The sequence below is a fragment of the Patagioenas fasciata genome, chromosome 2, assembly GCF_037038585.1.
Source record: "Patagioenas fasciata isolate bPatFas1 chromosome 2, bPatFas1.hap1, whole genome shotgun sequence".
Classification (NCBI taxonomy): Eukaryota; Metazoa; Chordata; class Aves; order Columbiformes; family Columbidae; genus Patagioenas; species Patagioenas fasciata.
The window spans coordinates 139,846,062-139,871,911 of NC_092521.1; the positions used below are offsets into that span (position 1 = coordinate 139,846,062).

General features: G+C 40.7%; 2 protein-coding genes and 1 long non-coding RNA gene across 4 annotated transcripts in view; 1 reads left to right on the forward strand and 2 right to left on the reverse strand.

The window, feature by feature from the left end:
* Nucleotides 1–850: 850 nt before the first annotated feature.
* Nucleotides 851–3,982, reverse strand: ARL4A (ARF like GTPase 4A). 2 transcript variants are annotated; one of them, XM_065831970.2, is made up of 2 exons: nt 3,871–3,982; nt 851–3,392 (listed from the first exon to the last, which is right to left on the reverse strand). In XM_065831970.2, exon 2 carries the CDS (start codon nt 3,306–3,308, stop codon nt 2,706–2,708), a length of 603 nt encoding a protein of 200 aa, XP_065688042.1. In that variant the 5' UTR covers nt 3,309–3,392; nt 3,871–3,982; the 3' UTR covers nt 851–2,705. The 2 variants fall into 2 exon arrangements, with proteins under 2 accessions (XP_065688042.1, XP_065688041.1); XM_065831969.2 differs by lacking the exon at nt 3,871–3,982 and adding an exon at nt 3,660–3,800.
* Nucleotides 3,983–4,121: 139 nt separating this feature from the next.
* On the forward strand, nt 4,122–10,998 carry LOC139827278 (uncharacterized). The gene is made up of 2 exons (XR_011737740.1): nt 4,122–6,014; nt 7,642–10,998. It is a non-coding gene; the product is annotated as an uncharacterized lncRNA (long non-coding RNA).
* An 8,469-nt stretch (nt 10,999–19,467) lies between these two features.
* Nucleotides 19,468–25,850, reverse strand: part of SCIN (scinderin) — a 49,214-nt gene continuing 42,831 nt past the window's right edge. Inside the window, exons 13-16 of the mRNA XM_065830827.2 lie at nt 25,388–25,509; nt 23,585–23,662; nt 22,314–22,374; nt 19,468–21,125 (exon numbers count right to left, since the gene is read on the reverse strand). Of these exons, the coding sequence (XP_065686899.1) occupies nt 20,992–21,125; nt 22,314–22,374; nt 23,585–23,662; nt 25,388–25,509 (395 nt within the window). The 3' untranslated portion in view covers nt 19,468–20,991. The remainder of the gene's footprint in view (nt 21,126–22,313; nt 22,375–23,584; nt 23,663–25,387; nt 25,510–25,850) is intronic.

Consider the following 25,850-nt stretch of genomic DNA (forward strand, 5'->3'; position numbering starts at 1 on the left):
TCCAGCTATTCCCAATCGAAGCCTAATGAATATCCGAAATGAAACAATTACTACTCGGTATTGTAGTATGTTTAGTGGGTACAAAGAGCCAGCCCCTCATCTCATCTTCCTCAGCCTAGTAGTACTGTGCACCTGCTAGGAAGGAAAATGTTATCAAGCTTGTACCAATTACAGCCCAAATGAATAGGGCTCAGCATCACTAAGATAGCTCTTCCTCAAGACTGATTGCTAGTAAGTTGCATTTTGATGTGCCATCGATTACATAAACAGAAATGAAAATACCAGGTTTTTGAGAGCTAGGTTTGGATATACTTGTTCAAACTTCGCAGTTTTGATTTTTAGCCTTCTTACATTCAGGTCGTGAAACCAATCAGAAGCTCCTGTATCTCTTGCTGCATTCTACTCACTGCCATAAAATACAAGGAAATTCACCAAAAGCTTAAATATACATGAATCCCTCATACAGCTTCAGATGACAGATTCTGAAGATACTAAATTAAGTATCACCTGTGAGCACATGTGATAAATGCTCAACATTGCCTATTAAACATTACATGTAACACAAAATAGGTTCAGCTACATAAGATTTTTCAAATTATGCAGGAACCATCAGTTCAGAAAAGTCACTGCATTTAATAGCTCTTCTGTGAATATACAGACATGCCACCAATTTAAAGTTTTTAATGAGACATGTACAATAAGACCGTGACATTTATGAGCCTTACCACATCCATAAGACATTGATTTTCAACAGAAAGAGTACTACTGTTATTAGAGTCAACATGTGCACAGAGGTTGATGAGAATGTACCACTGCACCACAAGAAGTCAGACACCTTCTCTCTGCAGGATTGTTTTGAATTGTTTATTGAGGTTTAAGAAGTCATCCACATTTCTATAAATATAGACATTACTTGAGTAAGTGACTTACAATGTCACCAGTGCAGGTACATATATAACCAACATACAAAAGCTCCACTGGAAGCTACTTCAGTTTATTCAAAAAGGACCAAGATGTCATAAAAAAAAAACAGCTGTCACTTTCAGGTATTGAAGACACTAAAGTGCATTTTTGGTTACCTCCTGGACAAACAGCTGCTGATTAAAAAGTTTGATTTTTTTTTTAAACATATCCAAGTTCATTGATTGACATTCAGGTTTGTAGCTGTCATCCTCCTGATACACACCAGCAGGTAAGAAAAACGTATTACTTTGCTGGTTGAATAAGAGGAGGAAATAGTTTTTGCCTTTTTTTTTTTTTTTTTAACTACTTTTTTTTGTTTGTTTTTTATCTGGTATTTCCAAAAAAAAGTCTAAAGAGAATCTAACATTCTGATGAATTTTTACAGCACCACTAAAGTTAGTCTTAAAAATCCAGGCTCTGTTTTAGCCCTTTTAATTGCTAGCCAAGTATCTAAAGAGTCACTTGAAGCTCTGTACCAGTAAGAAAAACTACCCTCCCTTTTCCATCAAGCACTATCCTGCCCAGTTAACACTGTTTGCACACTCTGTAAACAAGAACAGCTTAAAGCATAATTAAAGCAGAACACAGGCCCATCTTGAAAATCTTCTTCCCTCACTTCACCCTCCCACCCCCCAGTAGTGTCAAATGTTTGAGTGTATAAAGCATTATTACATTCTGAACCACAAAATACTTTAAGAGTCACAATAAAAAAAGCATACGTTGAAAGTGACATAGCAATAACACTTTAATAAAATGGGGGAAGATACAAGATGTGCTCTGCTAATTTTAACTCCATCTTCACTTGATTATAATTTAGTTTATTGCCAGAAAAGTCATCAACAGAGCAAAGAATGCTGCACCGGTTAGAACCACAACAGCCAGAATTGTTCTTTATAGCTCCTTTACTGCAATTAATTTAACTTGATAGTAGGAGAAGGACATAATACTTATAGTTCAAAAATAAATTACTAATTTTGAGTAATAGTTTAAACCTGATTAGCACTGTGTAACGATGGTTATTCTAAAAAATAAAACCCTTACATACCAAAAACATGCTATATGTTGGGAAACCACTAACTATTCCATGCTCCAGCGTGTTGTTTACATTTTTTACTTGTCAAATAGTCTTTCTTTCATCGGTTGAAAAATCCACAGCACTTGAAATTTCAAGTATTTGAACTGAACATGATTTGATTTCAAAAAGTGCCAAATTAAAAACAATACACACGTAGCCAAGCTTTCATCGAAATCCCCAAACAAAATAAAATAACAGCTTCTCGAAATAATGGGCTACTAGCTTCAGACGTTTTTAAAGCTGTAAAATTTTCACCTAAACACTCCACTTACGAGCATTAGAAGTTTAAAAACATGGAACATCTTCAATGAAAATTGCTTGCAGAGGGCACCCTCAAACACATGAATACAACACTAATCAGAAAACCCTTGTTTTATTTGGCTATTTAGACATCCCTGTCACATATACCCACCCATCCATTTCCTGATAGTATTACATCATCTATTAGGGCTTCTGAAATAACGCAGAGCTAAACTCAGAAGAAACTAGTAAAAAAAAAAAAAAAGTTCCATAACTACACAGCCTTCCACAAGGCAAGGTTGTGTAACTGATTGTTTAATGTAACTAAGCTTAACGGCATCCAAACAAACAGGCCTGGGTTTGGAAGCTGTCTTATGTCAAATTTTGACCATGTAACTACTGTAAAATAGAAAGGTCAAAATAGAACTCATCTCTTCTTCTTCTGCTGCCTCAACATTTTCCTTCGCTTAATTATCATATCATGTAGTTTCTCCAGTCCCTCTTTGAGTCCATCTCCAATGATTGCACAGGTAGGCTGCAAATGCCAGGGAGTGGAAGAACTCAGCTCACTCATTGCTAACATCTTCTCAATTTCAGAAAGGGAAAGAGAGTTCCTCAAGTCCTGCTTGTTAGCAATGATAAGGACAGGCACTCCTTGATTTTCAGATATCCTAGTAATCTTATGAAGTTCTGTTTTGGCCTCCTCCATTCTCTCAACATCGACAGAGTCCACCACAAACACAATACCATCGGTGCACCTCGTGTACGACTTCCACAGCGGCCTCAGCTTCTCCTGGCCGCCTACATCCCAGAAGTGGAAAGTGACCGTTTTAGAGTTGCCCAGCGTCACTTTGATCTTCTCCGTATTAAATCCTTTAGTGGGGACTGTGTTGACAAACTCATTGAACTGCAGTCTGTACAGCACGGTCGTCTTCCCCGCGGAGTCCAGTCCCAAGATGACAATGTGGAAACTCTGGAAGGAAGGCAGGCTGGAAAGGATCGGCGTCTGGTCCGAGAGTCCATTCCCCATTGCCAGAGGGGAAGGTGACAGCAGGTTGCGACGAGTAGGGGCCGGCTCCCACGTCTACGCTCGCCGCCGCACTACCCTCGGATCCTACCAACGACACAAGCGGCGTTAACCCACGTTTGACCGCCCTTCGCCTCGCCCAGGCTTTCGCGGCAGCAACGCGCCGGCCAGCGCCGCCGCCCCAACTGTGGAGGCGGCCGCGGGCAGCACGACGCGGAACGCCACACGCCTCCCGCCCGGCCCGGCAGGCTCTGCCGCCCCGCGACGCGGCGGCCGCTACCGACACTGCAACTCGCCCGGTACCTGCGCCCCTCACCACACCGCCACCGCGGCCGACCACCGCCCCTCGCCTACCGCTTGTCTCCACCGGTGGGCACGTCTCTCAGCGAGGGGAGACGAGACCAGCCCGCGACCCCATTCCACCACTGCTACCGCCGCCGCGGCTCCTCCGCATCTGGCGAGCAGGCGCCTCCCAGCCCGCGCCTAGCCCCGCGCGCCCCGCCCCGCGACCCCCATTGGCCCCGCCGCGCGGCGGGGGTGGGGAGGACGGCGCGCTCTGCCTCACCTATTGGCCGGCGGCACCGGCCACTCATCGGAGAATTCGATTTTTACCGTCCTCAACCGAACGCCGCGGCTGAGTGCGGCTGAGGAAGGGGCTGCGGTCTCCGCAATGGCGGGGATCACGGCTCTGCGCCCACGCCCTACCTGAACTGCTCCCTGCTCCACCCGCCACGGGGCGGAGCCACTGCCTCACACGGCCCCTTCACAGGAAAGCTGCCGCGCCCGCTGCCCACAGTGCGCGAACGGGTGGACGGCACCGCAGGCAGCGCCCCAGGCCTCAAAGCTCCGCCCCGCCACCAGAGGCGCCTGCACTCCCTGGATGTGGCTGCTGTCACCCCTAGTGGCCTAGCAGACGGCTCGGCGGCGGCTCACAGAGCACCTGCGCCACTGCCGGGGGCGCGCAGCCCGCGGGGGGGGGACCGTTGACAACGGGAACGCGTCCCCGTGCGGGGTGGATGCTGCTCCGGTCTCCCGGCCGCTGTCTCTTTCCTCCTGTACTACCAGCCGCTCCCGTAGCCGCCGCGCGCCCTCCCGTCGCCTAGCAACAGGCTTCAAAGCGGCGGCTCGTGGGCTGCTTTCCTCCAGCGCCCGCCCTGTTCACGTGACGTGCCGCGGCCTGCGCTCGCGGGGCCGCACCGGCGGCTCACTCCGCGAGGTTGCGGCGCTGAGGAGACAGGGGCGGGGCGCGGCGCGGTGGGCTCCTCTGCCGCCCCCGGAGCGGCTCTGGGGAGGCCCGGGTGAAAAGCGGTGCCCAGGGAGGCTGCAGTGCTGTAGTACGGCCGGAGCCTCAATAAGTTGCCGTGCAGCTCCTGGGCTGTTGGCGTGACGCAGCAAGTATTCCGGGCCTTAAGCCGCCGTCATGCCTCAGCTGTGGTAAAACAGGTTGGCTACCCTGCCCGGCCCCCACCGCCCGGCACCTCCAGACACTAACGGGGGAAGTAAGCGGAGAGGGGAGTACTGTGAACGGGGTTTCTTGCGGATGTTGCATAAATCAGAGTGAGTGGTTTGAGGCCGGGCTGTATGTTAATGCTAGGACTCTTGTCTTTTTCTTGTCCACATGCAACAGGAGACGAACCGTCCAGGAGGATAATTTGGGCGGGTGAAATCGTCCTGTAGACACCTGGCATAGAGAGGTGGCAGCAGTGCTGAAGTCTAAATGAACGCAAATGGCACCTAGTTTAGTAAGAAGGAAAGATTCTCGCAGCATGAGGATGCATTAAGTAATTCTAAATCTTACTATTTAAGCCTCTCTTGAGCAGTGAAGTGTTTCAAAGTCAGAACTAATCACTGGTATCTTAATAAGACATTTTTGTATGTTACTGTTTCCAGAGCATACAGGTGCAAGCAGGGTTTAGAAAAGGCCTGGAGAAGTACTTTATCTCAGACATTGTCTCTCATTCAGTTCCTTCCCTTGGCTCTTTTCACTTGCTCTGTTTGCCGCTGTGATTTTTTTTCAAGTTGTGGCAATGTAGATGGTTACTTCTGCCTGTGTAAGATGAACGCCAGCTTAGTGTAAAACACCAATAGCACACAAAAAGATCAGTTACGCTGACTTCAGAGCGTACTAGAAAAGTCTTCATCTAATAACCCTCAGATAAATTAATTAATATTTTTGATAAAAGCATATGTTTAACTGCCAGCCGAAGATTTTGTGCTACTGAAGTCTGCTGATCCAAGTGTATGTTTTCTTTGTTTTGTACCACAATTATCCAGATTTTTAACCAGCTGGGCTCCAGTAGAAGAGAAAATGTGGCATTTTCAATATTAACCTTGCCTTTTTTCTAGGCTTTTGCATTTCTTGATGTCACTTTCCTTTAAAAAGATTGAGCATCACAAAGAATTATGATGTATAAAAAGAGAAGTAATTCAATTGTAAAAGGACATTGTATAGCAACAAAAATTTCACTGTGAGCTGCAGGCAAGATTTCAATTTCTTAAAGTTTTAAGATGCCCATTATAGTCCTACTAAAAGTAGCAGAATTCCTGTTTGCTTACATCTGAGATTAATGTTTCACTGCTTTTATCATTGTTAGTTATTTATGTCCTGATCTTACAGATTATTTTCTTTGGAGGAAGTGGTCTGTTTGTGTTGGAAAGTGATTTTACATCTATGGAAATGTAGGGGCAATTTACTTCCCCGAAGGCCTAGTAAGTGTTCTGGTTTAACAGTATGTTACACAACTTTTGCACAGCATAAAGAATTGGACAGCATACAATGTAATAGAAAAGTGTTTATAGTGATGGTAAAAGTAGACCTTAATTATTTCATGGATGGTTTTCAGTAAAATTGGTGGAAACCAGATAGAAACACCTCGTTAAGGATTATTATTACAAATAATAGATTTATTCATAAAATGTGACAAGCTGAAATAAATTGACCTTTATCTCCACCTACAAAATAATGTATTCTCTATTTTAATGGAAAAATAAGCCTATTAGATATTACAGTCTTCTTAACTTTAATGTCTGATTGCTACTAAGATCTGTTCATACTTTAACACAGCTTTATAATGACACATTTTACAATTGATTCCACAAGGAGGGATATGGGCCAGCTCCTACTTTTATTTGAGGTATTTTAATTTTAAACATAAAATACAGAAAGATTGCCTTTATCTCTTGCTCTGCTGAAAACCCAAATTTTGATGCCCTTGAAAAGGGAGGGATACAGAACTAGTGATTTTCTGGAGTATAGCATATTGAGTACAATAGGTGGAGAAGGAATCTCATAGATTGTGTTTCTTTGGAAGAATAATTTTATTACATTAGGGAGGTCATTTTAAGATTGGAGAGAAAGTAATGTCTTCAGCAAAATGTCCATATCTGTATTTATAAATATATACATTAATATGATCCAGTGTCCAGAAAATGCTTAGAGAATTAGATCGCTCTTTTCCCCTGCCTACAGTTAATTTATCACATCCACCTGTTGTAACTTGCTGTAAAGTGAATTGTGAACTCTCTAGGGCAGGGTCTATTTTTCATTGTAAGTCTTCTTAGTGTTTAGCACCTTGATCTTGATTAATGCCTGTAGGTGTTTCTGCAAAACAGCTGTTAAATAGCAATCCAAGTTGTTCAACTCCTCCCATGCACTTCATGCTACTTTAAAAGTCAAACGTGTGGACAGGGCAGGTGTTCCAGGTGTTATGAAGGGAGTAATAGTATCTAAATTAGTGGGAGTGTAAGAAAGCTGACACATTCAACCTCTGGTAATTGAAGGTAAGGGTGAAGTGAGTCTTTGATTATCCTATAGAAGTTTTGATTGAAGGAGGTGTACAGCAGCAAGATGTATACTTACTTTCTTTTCAAGTATGTAGCTAAATGAGGTGGCAGGTGACAACTGCAAGATACATGTATGAGGAAACAACAGAAAAAGGCTTGAGCTGTGTGTAGACTTCATAATGCAAGATAAAAGCCTACCTAACTTCTGTGTTGGGGGTTATTTCGCATACTGATAGTTTTCTCATGTCCTATCTAACTTGCCGAGGCTCCGAGTTCTTTCTGGCTCAGCATGCCTTAGCTCATGAAAACAACTGCAACTTCAGCTTCTCCAGGACAAAAGTTTTCTCCCTTTTCTCTGATACTAATTTATTAGGGTAAATGGCAATGTAGTATTTTGTATGTATATTTCATACATATAGCCTATGTGTATTTTCCATACAGAAAAGGTAGCCTGGGACAAACCTTAGTGTTTCAAGAAAAAGAAGCAGCACCTGCATAATGTTCTTCACTGTGGCAAAATAGGAATTTTTTTTTATTATTATTTTTTTTTTAGGAGGGCCAGGCCTCCTGCTCTGCAGCTATTAACTGCCCCTGAAACTTAGACAGCCCTTGTTAGGGATATGGACCATGAAACTGGTTGAAACATTGCCAAGGGAGAAGCACCATGAAGTGTGAAGAGAAGATTCTTGGAAATTTTAGTCGTATTACCCAGCAGAGACATTACCATTTAATGCACATCACCTCGTGCGCTGCAGGAGCTATCTCACAGCGCCCAGATAACAACAAAAGTGCAAAGGATCATCAAACGTCTACTTGCAAGGGTGCATGTGTACTTCACAAGAAACTGTCTTTCATATGCAATACTAATTCCTGGAAATTAGAAGGTAGCGGTTTATGACAGTTCACTGTAGCAAGACATTAAGTCAGGGCTTTCACTTAGTGCTGGTCATTTCACATGCAAATTCCATTCAGTTAGATATGGCTGTTGTTATACAAGCAAATCTAGTGACACAGCAGAAAAATTCTTTCCAAAGTCTATGAGCTTGAATTTCCTTTGCCAGAGAAGCGCAATATTCCTCTGTTTTTGACTAAATAGCATCATTCTGTAGGACAGGCTAATGACATTTATTATCGAGTTCAATAGCTAATCACCTTAGAGGTTTTTTTTTTTAATAACACAATGTGTTGTGACTAGCATGTAAATTAAATGAAAAGTGTAACATTAGACAAATTACCCAAATCCTACATAATGCAGACGCAGAGGGATATGGGGAGAGCTATGGAACAGTAAAGGACAGAAGCAAACACAAGCAAATGCAAAAGGAGGAAAAGGAAGAAACCAGCTGCATTATCTTGCTGAATTGGTAGTAAAACGCAAAGGAATGAAGTCATAAGGAGAATGAAATTATTGCAAGGGCAATGCACCTGTATTAATGCTATTGTATGATAGTATTACAATTATACCTGTATAATTATTATATATCAATAATGTGTAATTATATAATTGTATTATTATACCTGTATAATTATTATGTTGTTGTTATACCTGGATTAGTATTAATATATAATATTATAATATGCTACCTGTTGCTGGCATATAATGATGTCTTTGTGAAAGAGACATTTTAGTGACCTGGCATCACCAATTCTTGCTGCTCCATATGGAAGCTGAGCGGCTTTCTCAATGTGTAAGAAAAATACATTTCAGTACAGTGACATGGCAGACCTAGGCAAGGATAATATGTATCAATGTGTAATAATAATAAGCATTATTATTACAGTAACCAATTGTAACTTGGTTGTACATTCAAAAATTGAAGTTACTCCTCTTCAGCTATACTCTAGATCTAAGACTAGAGCTAAAGTATTACTGCTTTGAGATTATGTTTTATGGTTCTGAAAGAACATCAGGTTCCTTCATAAAATATTACAGCAGTTTCCCCGTGGATTTTGAGAATGCGCTTGAAAATAAGCAGTAACAATGAAATTGCTGACAAATTGCAACACTTGAAGTTGTACTCTTACAACCGTCTCTTAAACTGACATACAAAATGTTTTGCACAAAGCAGCCTTTTATCATCTGTGCTCTGTCTGCTGAATTCTTTTTTGATAACTTAGATGCTCTATGAATTATTTTGCTTTGATAATTAAGAAGCAGTCAGTAGTAGAAAATTTAATATATTTCCTCACAATAAATAACAAAGCTTAGAGCAGTAGGAGATGGAGTCACAGTGTGTTACACTCTTCAGTTAGCACTGATTAGACCAGTTAATTAAACCTACTCTCATCTTATACATACCTTCATGTGAAGTCTAACATTTACATTTTACTGCTTTCTTCTTCATAAATAAACATCATGCCATATAGCAGGCTAACAAACAAAAAGTCCTGTTCTTTAGTACTGACAGTCACACTGAGTTGCATCTTCAATGCTGCTTAGGTGCACTAGCTGAAAAAAATGGTACAAGCTCATGAATTTTCTTACTTGCAGTGAGCAAGTGGTGTCTCAGGGTGAGAAAAATCTCCACCTGCCAGGTTGTGTGAATTCGGGTTGTTTCGTCCTCTGGTGGGCTGGCTGTGGCAGCAGTGACTCTGGGTTTGCAGAGCAGAGGGAACGCTCTGGCCGCTTTCCATGTGTGTGGCTGTGTGAGTTGCACACCTTCCTCCTGGGGTCTGGTGGAACCACAGAACGGCTTACGTCCCCAACACCATCTGTGTGTAAGGATGTGTCACAAAAATATCTACCATACTGAGTTTTCATTTAATAGCAGCATGTAATTAATAAAGGTTAAGCATTGGTGTGGTCTTCATATGATAGAAAGTTTTAGTCACAAAATCCAAACCCAGACATACAGCTACTTATGGGGCAGATTTAAGAGTAGAAGAAAGCATTATTGTTGCAGATATCTCCAGTTTCCAGTCTCCTTACCCCTACTTCTCTAAGCAGCTGGCACTAGGAAAAAAAAAAAAAGGTTTCTTTAATCGGAAAAATACCTCCTACCTTAATCATTCAGTATGTGAGGAAAGACTTCTTGCCTCATGAGAAATTAAAAAAATGTTCAATGTGTGATACTAAATATGAGCTTTATAGTCTTGGCTTGCATATGTTTTCCAAAGGTTTTATACTGATCAAAGACAGCTGTACTTCTGTTCACCACAGCAACAGTTTCACCACCCATTACCCCCTGCCCTGTGTTTGTGACACCATTTTTGTTTTTTTCTGGAACCCCTGACTTGAGTCAAACATGCTTTTTTGCTGAGAATGCTGGGCTACTCAGTGCTACTATTGGAAAGTAGCAGAATCAGAGAATGGTTTCAGTTGGAAGGCCTTACAGCACTGGTTCCAAGTGCTATGTTTTTCAGCCAATATTTTTCCCCCAGAAAATCCATGGGCATTTGAGAGTTTGTTTTTTGTTTGTTTGTTTTGTTGTTGTTGGTTTTTTTTTTTTTTGCGCATGCCAGAGTTATTCTAAATAGTTTAAAATTCTATTAAACTGAGATTTCAATATCAGCTACCATCTCCTCACAGTCCTTCCTTTGAAGAGGGTTGCAAATTTTTTAAATATATCACTTTAACACAATTGAAGCAGTTTGCAAGTAGATTAAAAATACTACAATTTCAAATACAAGAGCAGCATCTGTTTTATTTTGTCCCTGCATAGCTACATTTAATATGTGAAGGTGTTTTCCCCATTCCAGAATAATAATGGAAATAATAGTAGCATATCAGTGCTGTTTGCTTTGCAATATTGCTAGCACAGAGCAGCGATGAAGAACAATACAGATACATATTTGCTTTTCTAAAGAACTTTCTAAATATTGTATAAGTATTTAACATTTATAAGGGTGCTGAGATTTGCTGGAATTATAAAAGATTCAATAAACAAACAGACCTTGAACATGAGAACTATGAAGGCTTGTTTTTTTGATGAATTTGTATCTCAGTGGTTTGACTGCAGTGGAAACAGAGATGCAAGTCCTGACTGAGACTTGTTTGTGGGATTAAACATTCATTTAAGCCAGTTATTTCATAATAATCCATCCACTTGCAACAAATACTTATTTAAAAGCTATGTTTTGTCCTTATGGTACTGCATTTATCTACGAGGAAGTGCAAGGACAAGGACAAAGCAGAGTAGGACTACAGTTAATGAAATGCCTAAAATTACAAGTACAGCATGCAGAAACCTGCTATGAGAGAATTTCAAAGACTGTCACAAAAGATAAAGCCCTGCAGCTCCACTAATTTGGGGAGAACAGAACATGTCTGTGTGGTGTGTTTGCACCTGGCTCTTGGATCTGTTCTGACCCTTTTGGCAACATCTGAGTGAAGATGCCCATCCAGTATACGGGGTCCACTATAAAAATGATCAGGCTGTTAATCTGTAGCAACTCTGTGTCAATCCAGTTAAATGCACACCTTCAAGAGGAAATTCAATTGCTCATCTCTCCTAAAAAATGCATAGCAGCAATACAAAAAGATTTCACAGAGATTACAGTGTATGGAAATAAAATTTTATGGGGAATATGCCGAAACTCCCAGGAGAGCTGTGAAGAATCTCAAGTCTCTCCTTCAGTGTATGTTGTTGTAGGTAGTACAGCAATAATGTCACAGCTCCTTGAGCATGGTGATCAGAGGCAGTAGCTAGTGGAAGTCCCTACTGAGACAAGGAAATAGAGCACAAACAATTTATGTTCTCCAAATGCTGTTCTGTGATTTATCAGTGCTCCTAACAATAGGAGCTTGTGAGTGCTCCTTTTAACTCCTGGTCACTTAGAGAACAAATATGTAGGGGATATAGCTAGTTTCTAGCTTTCCAAAGGCATCTCAGATGAATAAAAGAAAGACCTGCTGGCTACCAGGGCATGGGGGAGGTTATTTTTAAAGAAGGGAACAATTTATTATGAATTTTAGTCAGACAGCTGAGCTCAGATGTAGTTGTGATTTCTTTAATGAGGTGATTAATAGATTAACAATGTTGCTGAAGATATACACCACAATATATACTTTAACGGATAAATTAGCTTTGTGTTTTGTAAACCATAGAAAACAAAACATTCACTGAGCATCTGTGCAGACCACTAGTCTCATCCCCCATAGTGCTTGCTTTGCTTCCTACCAGAAGTCTTTCCCAGTCACTTCATTTTAGCGCTATAGTTGTGAGGCATTTATGAGGAGTTTACAAAAACTCTGTCACTGTACAGATCTTTTAGCCTGTCTTTTGGTCATTAGGCATCTGAAGCGCACAGAGGGAAATACTTAATCTGGACCAGTGAAATGAAACGTAAATTTGCACTCAGAACGATACGTGGCCCAATTCATTGCTTGCAAGGAAGGACAGACTTCTGACTGGCTTTTCATTTGCAGACTTACTGGGGACTAAAAGTTTTGAACTTATTATATTTGCGTTTTCCCCTTTTGTAAGCCAACAACACTCCAAGGTGTAGCACACACAAACCATGACATGTTTGCAGTTTGACCAATACATTAAATTCTGGTTCAGAACATGAAGGTGTTAAAAATCAGCTTTACAGGAGGGAGTGGAAAGAGCAAATACTCCCTTGCTTTGATTTCTAGTATTAAAAGGAGACTTTAGTCAGCAGAATATGAACCGAAGCTACGCATTCTAGATTGGGTTTCTCTCAAGCCTGAAAAGAGTTGTTTGGCTGCAGGTGATAAGAACTGCAAAGTTTCGGTGCAACCAGATGAGTTCTTTCCCCCAGCACAATGGACAGTTTCATCAGCCAGCGTGAACTGCTGCTGAGGCTTTCAATCTCTTACCTGGACACAAAATGGACATCTGATCCTTGTGTAGTACTGGGTATTTGTCGCAGTTTCTAAAACTTCAGCAAAAAAATGTAATTATTCTCAGTTACAATAGTTAGGAGTTTCAGTGAGAAACCTGAGCATGTTATTGTATGCTATATGAACACAGCAAAAGGAAAACCAACCCTTATCCTAAGGAGCCTACAAGCTTGTGTTATGGTTAGGTAAAAAAAAAGGAGGAACAAACAAACCAAAGAAAAGAGGAGGATGAAAGAACAAGGTTTCAGGGAAGACAAACATTGTGTGGGTGGGGATCAATAATTTCAGTTCTTTGCTCAGCTATAGTCTAGAATTTTAGTCTTATCAGCCCACCATGTCTTCTTTTTAAGTTAACAGTAAATCTCATAACTACGTCAATGAATGAAAGATTGGGCCTACTGTTTGCTGAAATTTAAAAGCTAAGTCAATTTAAAATCGATTTGAAAGCTGATCATGAATGTCGTAGGCAGAAAGTTTTCTTTCACGCTCCTAGGTTTCAGTTTTTGGATGGAAACAACAGTAAACTCACTTTGAAGACCTTATAAAAGCTGTCTCTGCAAAATCATATTTGCTTTCATCTCACAGAGAATATGATTCAAACAAACCACTTTATACATTGCAGTTTCATAACACTGAAAAAGAGTAGAAGTCTTTTAGAGAATCCAGCACCTAACAGCTGTTGCCACCAGAGTTGTGAACTCTACGTATGTAAAAACCTGCCAAAATATTAATTTTTAAATACGTACATTTTTAAGCCTTATGTTGACGTCACAGCTTTTTATCAGAATATAGGTTTCCCCTGTTCCGGCTCCCATGGCCACGCCACAGAGCAGGCTTTAAACAAAGTAAGGAAGGCAGATAAACAAACTTAAGGGAGGAACAGATTGTTTATCTGAGATTTTAATCATGTCACTTAACTCTAGTGAATGGAGACAATACTGCAAGAGCCAGTAGTTCTGAGTGCTGCAAGGGTAAGCTCTGCAGTTTTCACCTGTCTTTGAAGTCCTTCCACACCTCTGCCAGGACAGGACGTGGAAAGATTAAGGAAGAGTCCAGGCAGGACTTCCAGAAGCAGAAGCAGGATACTATCAACATAATACTATTTTTTTCCAATTTAGTTACTCCATTCAGAGCCTCTCTACTGCTGGGATATAAAAGGAAAATAAAACAAAAAAATCCTCTTTATGTAAGGAAAAAATAAGCATGGACATACTGTGGGCAGAAAGGGACTATTTGGGGAATTAGTGCTCCTGAGTATATGCAACCCCAATCTGAATCTTCAAAGGAAGCATCAGAAAGCTTTAAAGAGGACAAATGGTTCCATCCCTTCCTCCTCTGAAACCGTAGCTCATTCTGCAAAAGCCTGTTACTGAGTCTTAGAGATCTTACCTGGTGCATCTCACTTCAGAGCCCAGCCCTGTTGTTTCTGGACAGACATTTGCACGGTCTTTCATCTCAGCACAACTCCAAACAGAGGGTTTTTTAGGTGAGCACCAGTGCACTCCCTTCACATCACTGATCTTTGAGTCCTTGCTGAGGATTGATCGAAGGCCCAGCGGTCTAGCACATAAAGTGTATACATCTTTCTGTGTTTTTCAGACCTGCAAGAATTCGAAGTTGAGATAAAATGATAGCCATTTTCAGTCACCACGGAGTCCCTAACTCCAAGCTTTCACTGTTACAGAACTAGGAAATTATTCCTTTTATGTAAAACCAAGAGCAGCAGCCAACAGATATTTCAGGAGGGGAGACACCATTAAAATGCAAAACCAAAGCCTCAAAATGATCAAGATATTTGGCAGCTATCTTCATCCTTCCATCTGTAGTCAGCAGGCACTTTTTGGTCCTCTCAGTTCATATTACTGTGGACAGGACCCCTCATGCTCAGCCTCTGGAGTAGAGCCATGTCAGTGGATGTCTGTTACCCAGCATAATTCAGTTATGAAAGAAGAAAAATCCAATAAATTATCAACAGTCACAGTCCTTGAATCACCTAGAAAATACCAATTGCCAGAAACAAAATGAGCCATAATGCAGAGGGGCCCTGTGTCTGTAACAACAGCAGCGGCAAAATTTACAGACGTGGGAGATCAGAGAAGTTGATAAACTTTTTAAAAGCAAATGTTCTCACTCTCCAGGTCAAAGTAAAGAGGCACCTGAGGATTTTGTTACTCCTTTGTATACACAGTGAAGTGTTGTCTTCCCATCATACTTACTATCCTGAGAGCAGCTGCTCCTGATGTAGAGAGGAATCTGTATAGACCAGATGAATGTGCACCTACAGTTGCAGCTTATGGAGTTCTCCGGCAAAGCAGCCCTGAACTGCATTGCTGGGGGGAGTTATTTTTGATCATATTGTGTTATATTGTAAAAGCTTTGCTTGTCAGCTGAGCTGGATCCTGCCCTTTCTCTGCTGCCCAAACACCACCATTAGTGAAGCTTCACCCATGCTTCAGGAAGCCTCATTGTTTAATTTTGCTCTGAGCAAGTCTATGCATCTTGGCAGTAGTAACCGTGGCAGTTGTCTGCATTATGAGCAGTGCCTGCAAGATGACAGGGCTGAGAAGTGACTTCACTAAGTCAAGCGCTGTAAAAAAAGCACAATAAAAGGCAGCACAGCTTAAATAAACAGGGAAAGGATGGAAGAAATCCTGGATTCGTAGCTGGAGAACAGAAGCACCAAAATTCAGTGATTTACATTGGGTTACACAAGGATGCACAGACCATGGAAACACAGGTTACCAGAATCCTTGTTTACTGCCTGAAATACAGGACAAGTTTCCATCACCTTTCCTCACACAATCTTTAAAACAATCGCTTTGAGCTTCAGGAATTCACACGTGGGATATTTAGTTAGTGGATGCTGGAGTGCATCTGCAAATACTGGGGTGGGACATAGTCTGGCAGCAGAAGGTGTTTGAGATATCCACTGTTGACTGGGACTATCTAGCAATAAGGTAGGGGGTTGTTAGGGTGGGGTTCTCAACTGTTGTCCTTGCTGGTAAGACATTCACTGCCACTCCTGTCTCTTATCCCAGGTACGACAAGTAACTTTTTGCCCAAGTCCAGTAGCAGAGCAGCTGGCTCATGGTGGGAAGGACAGCAATCTTTGGCACCAGCAAAGGTAATTACAGCCCCACTCAGCTGGTTGAACAGGGACACGGCTGTGCTGCTGTGCCTGTTACAGGAAACCTGTGACCTTTCTGAGCCGCTTCTCTAAAAATGTAAGCCCGAAGGGAAATTTGACCTGGCAATGGTCTATTTTACTGAGAATTGTTGCTGTAGCTGGTTCTTCTTTAGGAGGGGGTTCAGACAACACAAAGCACAGTGAACTGTCAGGTAAAGTATGTTAAAATCACCTGACCTTGATGTCAATATGCCAACCACTGTGAAATCACCCTGAGTCACCTCTGTGCAGTCTGTTAAAGAGCAGCAGGGAGAGCTGTGCTCTTCTAGCACTGGGCAAGAGGCTTTGTTAGAATAATGAAAGCATTACTGCTGCTAAAGCAAATGTGCCCATCTCTGGGCGTTGTGGTGGGAGACCATTCAGACTGTCCTAGCCTTGCTGCTTGGTTTCCCCACATATTCCCAAAGAAACACTGCACACACCTTCACTGGCCCTACTTGCCCCTGCCCAAGTGGTTTTCTGAGCAAACGATCTGCAGTCTGCCAAGCAACAAAAATTAATGTTTTCACGTGATGTTTTTGTTTCATTTGTGAGGAGGCTCACATTTCGCTGCTGACAGATTAAATGTGGTGGTAAAAGGTATAATCTTGTGGATCTCAGTATGCTTCTTTTGAGGAGAGAAGACTTGAAGGATTGAGGCGTGGATGCACTTAGAAAGAAGCTTGGTAAAGATTCCCCTTCTGTGTGCTCCTCTGGAATAACTCGGTTTGCTATTATTTAGAAGAAAAATAAAAATCAGCTTCCATAATCTGTAGGGACAGATCTTGTACATATTTTTTTTCCTGTAATGCAAATAAGCTGTCAAGAGGAAAATGACATGCAGAGAAGGGCCTCAACAGTCATGGATTGATTTTATAGCATGGTGGGCCTCCCAGTTCCCATTGGTCTGCCCTTCTCCCTCTTGCACCTTGGAAGCTCTAATTGCAGTGAGTGTTGTTTATTGATTTTTAGCATAAGGTAATGTGTTAATAATCAGAAGAGGTCAAAGTAGCTTTAGGTCAGCCTAGAGAGGATATGAGACATTAAGGATGTGTAGTGGATTAAATATCTGATTTGGTTTGCAATGAAATAAGAAGTTCCTTTGATTTTAGCAGCAAAAGTCCCAGCCACAGGAAGGGAAATGAGTGCTATTTCTTTATCTGAAGACAAAATTACTGTCTTTAAAAAAGAAAAAGCAAGGATTTGGAAAGTCAGAACATTAAAATATTATCTACATGCAGTTTTATGAGATAGTATTTTTTTATGCTATGTACTTACATTTGTCTCAATTAAGCCATAGAGGCACAACTTCAGTGGGATGCTGAGAAAGCAATTGTATTCTAAAGCAAAGTTTGAAGATTTTTTTTCAATCTTTCCTATGAAGAAGTGGAATCTGAAGAGCAACTTCAGTCCCTGGGAAATAATAGGCCTGTTTTGGCTTCTTTTTTTTTCCTTTTTTTTTTTTTTTAATTTATTTCTTATTTAGCCTTTTTAGATCCAGTAAAAAAATGAACACTACAAGAAGATCGCAGAGTTTATAGCAAGGTGTTCCTGTAGCCTGTAGAGATGTCTGAGAGCACCTCCTGCTGTAGTCCAGTCAGCAAAATATATTCTGTATTATTTTTCGATGAGGGGTAGTACCACAACCCCACTATTTACCGTCTTCATCATTTTCTTGTTGTAGGTGAAGATGATGTGAGTCTGAACTGGCAAGAGATCAAATTGATTAATTGCATTTAGCTACATTTAACATAATCATTAAGAGCAGATCTGATGGTGTGGCCAAAATGGATATTTAGAGCAATAATTCCAGAGGCTGGCTCCTCTCCTGTGTACAATCTGTAGGTATATACTAAGATTATGCTATTTTACATAAACTAGCAATACTGTATTATGATGTCTTGTTGGCTCTAAGGATCCCTAACATATTTCTGTTGCAATGGAATTCTATAAAACAAAGATGAAAAATGATGCTATATTTACAACCAATAGAACACGAGCACTTGCTGTCTGGTAGCATAATGAAACTGCTAACTCAGGTAATTTTGCCATTACAAATAGAGTGAACATACTATTACTGTGTGATAATAGTGTGAGATCTAGCTTATTCTTGACTGAACTTGACTTTACTGTGTACATCTGCACAATTTTTTTCTATTTATTCTGAAAACAAGACAAATAGGTTTGCTATGTGTATTCATAAAGTTATGTTCTTAAATATTTTATTGAAAACAGCTTAATCTTTAGTATTTTCAAGCACTCATAGTCCATTCTGTCTGCCCTCCTTCCCTCTCTTCTTAAGAGAGCAAGAGAAATAAATGCATCTTTGTGTGCACTACACATATATGTATGAAAAATAAACTTCCTCGCTAGCAAGTAAACCCAAGAACAATGTTGCCAGCAGCTGTTGTGCTTAAAGCCCAGTTGGGAACACTGTGCTGTTATGAGCTCTCAATGCTCTTCTCAACATCAGTCATCAATGTGCCAGAACAATGTATTGTAAACCCAAATGCCCAGGCCAGGAGACCACAAAAGCTCCTCTGTCTTGTGCGAGGGAACTGAAAAGAGGCTTTCACAGTGTTGCAGAATATGCTGGCAGACTGCGCCAGGTCAGAGCCCTCAGTGTTCTGGAAGATGTTTTGGTACAAGGAGGGCAAATCTTGTCTAATCCTTGGTTAAGAAACTACTATAACTGGTTTTGTTTTTTTTTTTTTTAAATGAGAAGCATCATATAAATGTGTCAAAGACAACCATCACATAATTACAGGCTGCTCAGAGTCTGCATGAAGTGTAGTATCTGAGAAACTGAATAGGTCTTTGTGCTCCTTCCAGCAGGAGAATGACATCTCCTTATCTACTCTCACAAATAAAAAGCAAGGCCTATCTTTTAAAAACAAACATCCACCTATTTCTTCCTATCTTATAAAATTATCGTTTCTATAGTCAATCATTTTTGCAAGCAGAAAGCTACAAAACCGAAGAGTTTTATAACAACAATGGTAGTTTTTCTTAAAGATGAAATCACAAGCTATCTTTGATTTTCACTTAGGTTTGTAACCTTCAAGTTGTTGAGAAGAGTTAACCCTCCACTGGGTAAAATGGCACCGATGTAAAAACAAATGACTTCTCATGGTGTTGTCCATCTAAAAGGGAAGGTGCCTACTGGGATGTTTAGGAAGTTTTGCTAGACATCAGTGGAAGCACTGAGCAACAAGATGTCAGAAAGAGGAAGATCATAGAATCATAGAATGCTAGGGATTGGAAGGGACCTCAAAAGATCATCCAGTCCAATCCCCCTGCTGGAGCAGTAACACCTAGATGAGGTTACACAGGAAGGCGTCCAGGCGGGTTTTTAATGTCTCCAGAGAAGGATGTAGAATACTGGGTTTTTTGTAGTTTTATTTTAAATGAAATTACATTCAAATACAGCCCAGCTATATTAGCAGAGATTTAAACAAATGTTGAAAGCTACCAAACTCCTATAATTAATCTCTTAGCTTCACAATTATTTTGTCATTGATATTGACTATAAGCTCCGACTAAATACACACTTTTGTATTACCCAGATTCAAAATCACAATCGTGTTAAAAAAATACAAAAATGTCCAAAATTTCACTTTCCAACCTAAGTTATAAGAATAAAAACATTGAAATGCCTTCATTAAAAAGCCATATTTAAATCATTTATGGCTGTACAAAAAGTTGTTTAAAACAAGCAATATAGGATAAGTGACCAAAGCAGTGCTAAAAATGTGAAGCAGTCCTTACACACACTTTTATGGCTAAATTACCAATTAAAAACCACTTACCACTTAGAAAATGTACTCTTAAAATCACTAGAATAAAAAAAGCCCAAATACTTGTGTCTGAGAGACATATTCTATGATGTGTACTCACACTCCAAATTCCCAAGACATGGAATGCTACTGAAACAAGGGCTTTCTTTGTGCTTGCTGTACTTGATATTTGGCTAAAAACTGCTTAGAAAAATAGTAGAAACACATCCTGCACCTGATGAGGTGAGCAGTCCACACGTTGGAAAAGAACTGAGTACTGCTGACTAAGGCAACCGAAACAAAGTATGGCTTAAGTGCAGTTTGGTGAAGGCAGAGTACATATTTTTGAAGCTGTTACTTCTTCTGCTTCCACTTAAAAGCACTAGTGCACTCCAATCTGTTTAAGAACTTTGATTAAAAAGACCTGGTGGAGCTGAAGGTGCTTCACAGAGATAAATCTAAAGAAACTCATTACAATGAGCTAGACAGTCCCTCAAAAAAACCTTTTTCAGCTTCATATTATTACAGCCATTCAGTCCAAAGCTTCAAATACATGTTCTAACAAGACAAAAAAATTTGTTAAGCACAGCTTTCTCAAAATAACCATCCCTTATTTGCCCCCTGCAAGGCACAGCTCCCACTCTGGATCAGGCATCATCTGAAATTTTAGGTGAGTTTGGCAACATTTTTAACTAGTAAGTAAATAATGTCCAGTCCTACCCTTGCAACAGATGTAGAATTAGCCCTTTATGAGGCCAAATTCTGTGCAATATTATGCTGACCTTAATCTAATGGAATATCTGTGGCATCAGTTTGGATTTTGAAGTCAAGGCAGGATTTGGCCCATTTTATCACATTAAAATAAACTGATCCACAGCTTCTGTTTGAAGAATCAATAGATTAAACAAAGTATTTGTAGCACTTTCCATATTTGCTACATGAAAAGCCCCACTCACCCCTTTTGACCAGTTTACAATTATTGTTTCTGCTTTCCAGTGCTAAGAATTTCTAGGTTACTCACAGAAATACATCAAAGCTTGGGAAACTGTAAGAACACGTGCATCATATTGTTGCATAAGCTTATGCTTAAAAATACTAGAAAGTAGCTGGGCTCTGATAATTCTTTGGCTTGAAGCTGCAGCCTCCTTGGATAGATCAGTTCTTCCATTTGTTGGCATCCCAAGCCAGGAACCAGCCTGTGAATGTCGGGGGTTCATGTCCCTGCTTCACGATTACAATGGGGGTCCCCTTATCTCTGCCAGAGGGATCTGTTTCAATATAGCGTTTGGCTGAAAACAGAGAGGGAATAAAACATTTAATATATTAGTTCATTCCTTCGGTATTAAAAATACATTAAAAGCCCCAGTGAAAGAACCCAGGGCTACTATAATGCAGTATTCAATTAAATTATTTCAAAGGCCATGAGATGACCAGGTAATTGCTGATTTCTCCAAGCTGCCAGTGAACAAATTTTCCATGAGGTTAAAACAGAGATTGCTGCTCTGATCGGTTCATTGCCATACAGCTGGTTTTGGCTCTTGAACAGGAGAAGGAATTTGCTGGTGCTATGCAGGTGCACAAGCTTCATTCACATTTTTGCTATGTAAAAGCTAGTATTGTTTCCCTTGACATCACAACATGCCATCAGTACATATCAGAAACACAGCTAGGTAACCCCAGCTGCTCCAGGGTAACATCTGCAAGCATTTTTAGCACAAACTTTGTCAGAATGGCTTAGCTACTTGAAAACACACCAGAGGTGACATGTCTTTTTTCAAGGAGGTGCACTCCACGTGAGTTGTCTTGATTTGTTCTGCCATTGGAATTTCCTCCTCCAAATTTAATTCAGTGAAGGATGGCAGTGTAAGGACCTGAGGATTTGTTGGCATTCCTTTGACTATATTCATTAGTGTAGGGTGCAGCTCAGTAGGTATCTCCTTTAAAATTCTTTCTCTTTGCAGTTTCTTTTCATTGAGCTTTCCTATATATTCTTTTAAAAGCTCTGCAGCCTAGCAATGCTATCTTGATTAATTTTACCCTTTATAAACTTACAGATAAGAAAGATGCAATGAGTTTTAAAGCACATTTAAAGGAAAAAGTAATCACCAGGATTAAATCCTCATAGGCTCAGCAACCCTTTTAAACACTACCCTGTTTCCCTGAAAATAAGACCTACCCACAAAGTAAGCCCTAGCATGATTTTTCAGGATTTTTGAGGATGCTTGAAATACAAGCCCTACTCCAAAAATAAGCCCTAGTTACAGTTCATTAAAAAAAGCCAATTTAAATAGTGTCCAGGAAGCTATACATATAAAAAAGTAATAAGTTTTGGAGCAAAAATTCATATAAGACCCTGTCTTATTTTCAGGGAAGGAGGGTATAAGCGTAACTAGATTTCTTCTACATAATCTTTTTCACTTCTTTAAGCGACACTGATGCTACTTCACTGAGAATTCTGCCAAATTGATTTGATTTACCAGATTTAACGGATTCCTGTCGCTCAGTTTCATTAGCATCCTTCCCAATCCAGACAAAAACCTGCAAAGAGAGAAGAGAAAGATACAGCTCACATGTTGTGATAAGGAAGTTGTGTACAGCAGGTGAAGTACGAAACAGTTGATTCCACTACGAATATAAGAATATACACTATGAAAATACTGAAGAGATACAGAGCTCTCACACACCCTTGCGAAGAGAAATCTCTGAAATCTCCGTGCTCTCTTGACACTGGAAGGCCAGATCTTTATGCACTTTGATGGAAGGAACTCTAATTACCTTTTCCACAGATACCTTTTACAATTTGCCAAGGAAATTGCTCTTTAGGTGCAAGTAAAAGCACTGAACAGGAGCTGTCTCTCGTTTGACCTCTGCATGCCCATCAACGCTTGTGCCCTGTGATCAGTGCTACCCAGGGTCACTGCTGGATAACCCACTGAATAACTCAACAGCCCAAGCCTCGATCTTTTTCTTTTTTCTGTCAAGGATCCTTTTGGAAACCAGCTACATGTTCTGGACTCCTTTCCTTCTTACCTGAGTCAGTATGTCCCACTTACTTTCCATCCAGCTCTTCCACCCACCTTCCCCAATCACTGCTTCCCACATGGACCTTGGACATTCCTTCTCATTTCCAAAAACCTCAGCCTTTTTTTCCTTAAGGGTTAGGCTGAATAAGACAGATAAAGTGTGGAATCTGTGCCCTCCTCCCCCTTTCCCTCCAAGGGGAGAGGAAGGGTAGAGAGAACGCACTGTGAGGAACAGATATGCCCTCCACACCCACAATAAGTTTGCCTGTTATCCAAAAAGCTCTCAATGTTTTCAGTGAACCTGGGAAAATGACAGAGATAGTTCCTGTCACCTCCACCTAGTTTTCCTGAAGAAATCTGTGTAAGGGTCTAGTGTTTGTCCCCGTCTCCAGTAACACTTTTTGTAGGTGCTGTTGCTACGTGGATTTTGTGGCTTCTGAGTAATTTTTACGCAAAAACTTTCTTTTTCTAAGTTAATAAATTTTCGTGATAAAGCCAAGAACATTATTGAGACCCTTTCAGAATACTGATGGGGCTTATACTCTCACAGCCCCCGTGGGTTTTAATGGGAAGTGCCTGCCATTGTCTCACATTAAGCTTGTATATTCATCTGTGTATATTCACACTAGCACATCATACAGCTCAAAAAATATAGCTTGCTCTGGTACACTTTAAAGGAAACAAAACCTCTTCCATAAAAAGCAGCGGTGAAGTACACAGCTTACCTGCTCCCAAGTATCCAGCAACATGACATCATCTTCAGCCAAATCATCCTGAGTGAATTCTCCTGGGACCTCCTCAATCTAAAAAGGATATTATGTTTGGTGGGGTTTTTTTTGTTTTTTAATGATTTATCAAGATATTCCAATTTTGTGCAGACCAAAGATATTTTGTAAAGCATAAGTCCAGAAGCTGTTGTGTAATTCTTTTTGCTCCTAAAGAGTCAGCCCTAAACTGATTTGATAACTGTGTCATGGGTGTTTCATTGAAAGAAAACAAATCACGTAATTGCATGTCCTATAAAATCAGCTCTTAGTTTGTCAGAATTGATCGGATATCCTCAGGAGAGGCAAAGGTTTACACTGTAATTTTGACTATTGTTGAGACTGAGGTCTGCCAGAAAAAGGGGACAGGGAAATTTTCATAGAGCACCTTGTACCAAACAAACTAAATCAATCAGCTGCTAACGGCTGATACATTCATGCAGCTTGCACTCAACAATAAGGAAAATAAACTGCTTTGGTTTGCAGGTGTTGAGCTCAGTGATGAAATACATGCCCAAGCAAGCTTTGCAGGCACTTGACAATGGGACATTACAGTTGACTAAGCCATCAAGGATTAGTCCCCAGAGGAAAGGCAGACCTCTTGCTCCTTCCGAGGATGTTCAGGCAGACAGAAAAGCAGTTTAATGTTGTTCTGTATAAGGAGGAGTGATAATAACATAGCTACTGGTCAGCCCTCTACTTTTGAAGGACTGTCAAGGGTTTGGCTATGCTTGGTCATGTAGGAGTGTTAAATGGAGAGTAAGCATATAGTGCAAAAGACATTTCTCTTCCCCAACCTGTGTTATGGTGGCCAGAAAGTCATAATGATCTGACCTACCTCTTCTGGTGAGCTCTAATGGTGGTGATTCTGTTACTAGAGAAATGCTACAGGACAGATGAGGTTTCACAGAATTTGGAGGGAATTTAAAACAAAAACCAAACACATACATAGCTCTCAGGAGACTATTATAGAGAGGTTGGTTCCTATTACTGTGTTTCATAGGAATGTTTTAGAAGCTTGTTAGAAGAATACACTTTACTACTCTCATAAGATTTTGAAGTCCTTATTAAAGGATACATTTTGTTTTATCCCTCTCCAAATGAATGGGCTGTGTCTTAAGGAGATTGCAGAGCTGGTAGCTAGCTATGTCCCCTACCCAAAAATGAGAGCATCCTCGCCAATCAGTGACACAGCATTGCCCTCCCACAGTACGATAAGTAATTAAGCCTGAATCACAGGCTTAACACAGAGCACACAGCTCTGGGTATTTCTGCTAAGGAAATAGGTCTTCCTGCCTCCTTGAGCACAGGCCAATGCCTTCGAGGCATAATTACGTGTCTTAAATCTATGGAAAATTTCAGACTGCTAGGGATTTTTGGCAAGGGACATTTATTTTCCTCACCACCACTATCCAACTCAAGGCACTGACCTGTGCTTTCTCAGCAAAATAATAGCAATCTGGCAGTGCTCTGCAAGAACACAATTGCGTTTGACTGGGCAAGCATCTTATCTTTTTGCACCTGCAAGCCTCTAGTCCCAGGCTGGAGCAAGCTCTGTGTGCAAACTTCTGCAGTATTAACTCTTCTGTCTGTCCTTTGCATTTGGATTGATTTAAAGCACCAAATGTCAATCCTCTAGCTCTTGCCAAGCACAGCTAACTAAGCCAGATCCCCAAATTAATTTCATGTCTGCTGATTCCTAAAGCAAAATGAACCAGAAACTATATAATTTAACGGAAAGGAAAGTACCCCTCATATACTCACAATAAATCTACCAGTCTTATTAGAACATCCATACAGGCGAGGGGGATGATCTTCAGCCTTTGTCAAGAGTTGTGATGAGGTCTGATATTTTTTTTTACCTCCAAGTGCTTTCCAGAATTCCTCTGAAATACACAATATATAATTTATTCAGCAGTGAATTTAACATTTAATGTTTTAGCTTGTTAGATACTCTTTCAAGAATCCCCAAACAGTATTTTTGCTGTCTGAAAAATGAGCACATTTTCTTACAGTACTTCCTGCAGTTTGTCAACAATAAAAATATCACTTGCAGACCTAGAAAGAGCAACGTGCTATGTCTTTTTCCCCCTCTAGGCACTCAAGGTAAACAAAGGACAGACCACATTCCTCTGCAGCTCCCTCTACTGCCCTACAGACTTGCAGGGCATCGCACTGCTGGTGCATTACCCACTTCTGAATAGATCTGTGTGATAAATGTCAGGTT

What these genes read in the sequence shown, in the direction of transcription:
- ARL4A (XM_065831970.2), bottom strand. Translation starts at nt 3,308, where the DNA reads ATGGGGAATGGACTCTCGGACCAGACGCCGATCCTTTCCAGCCTGCCT.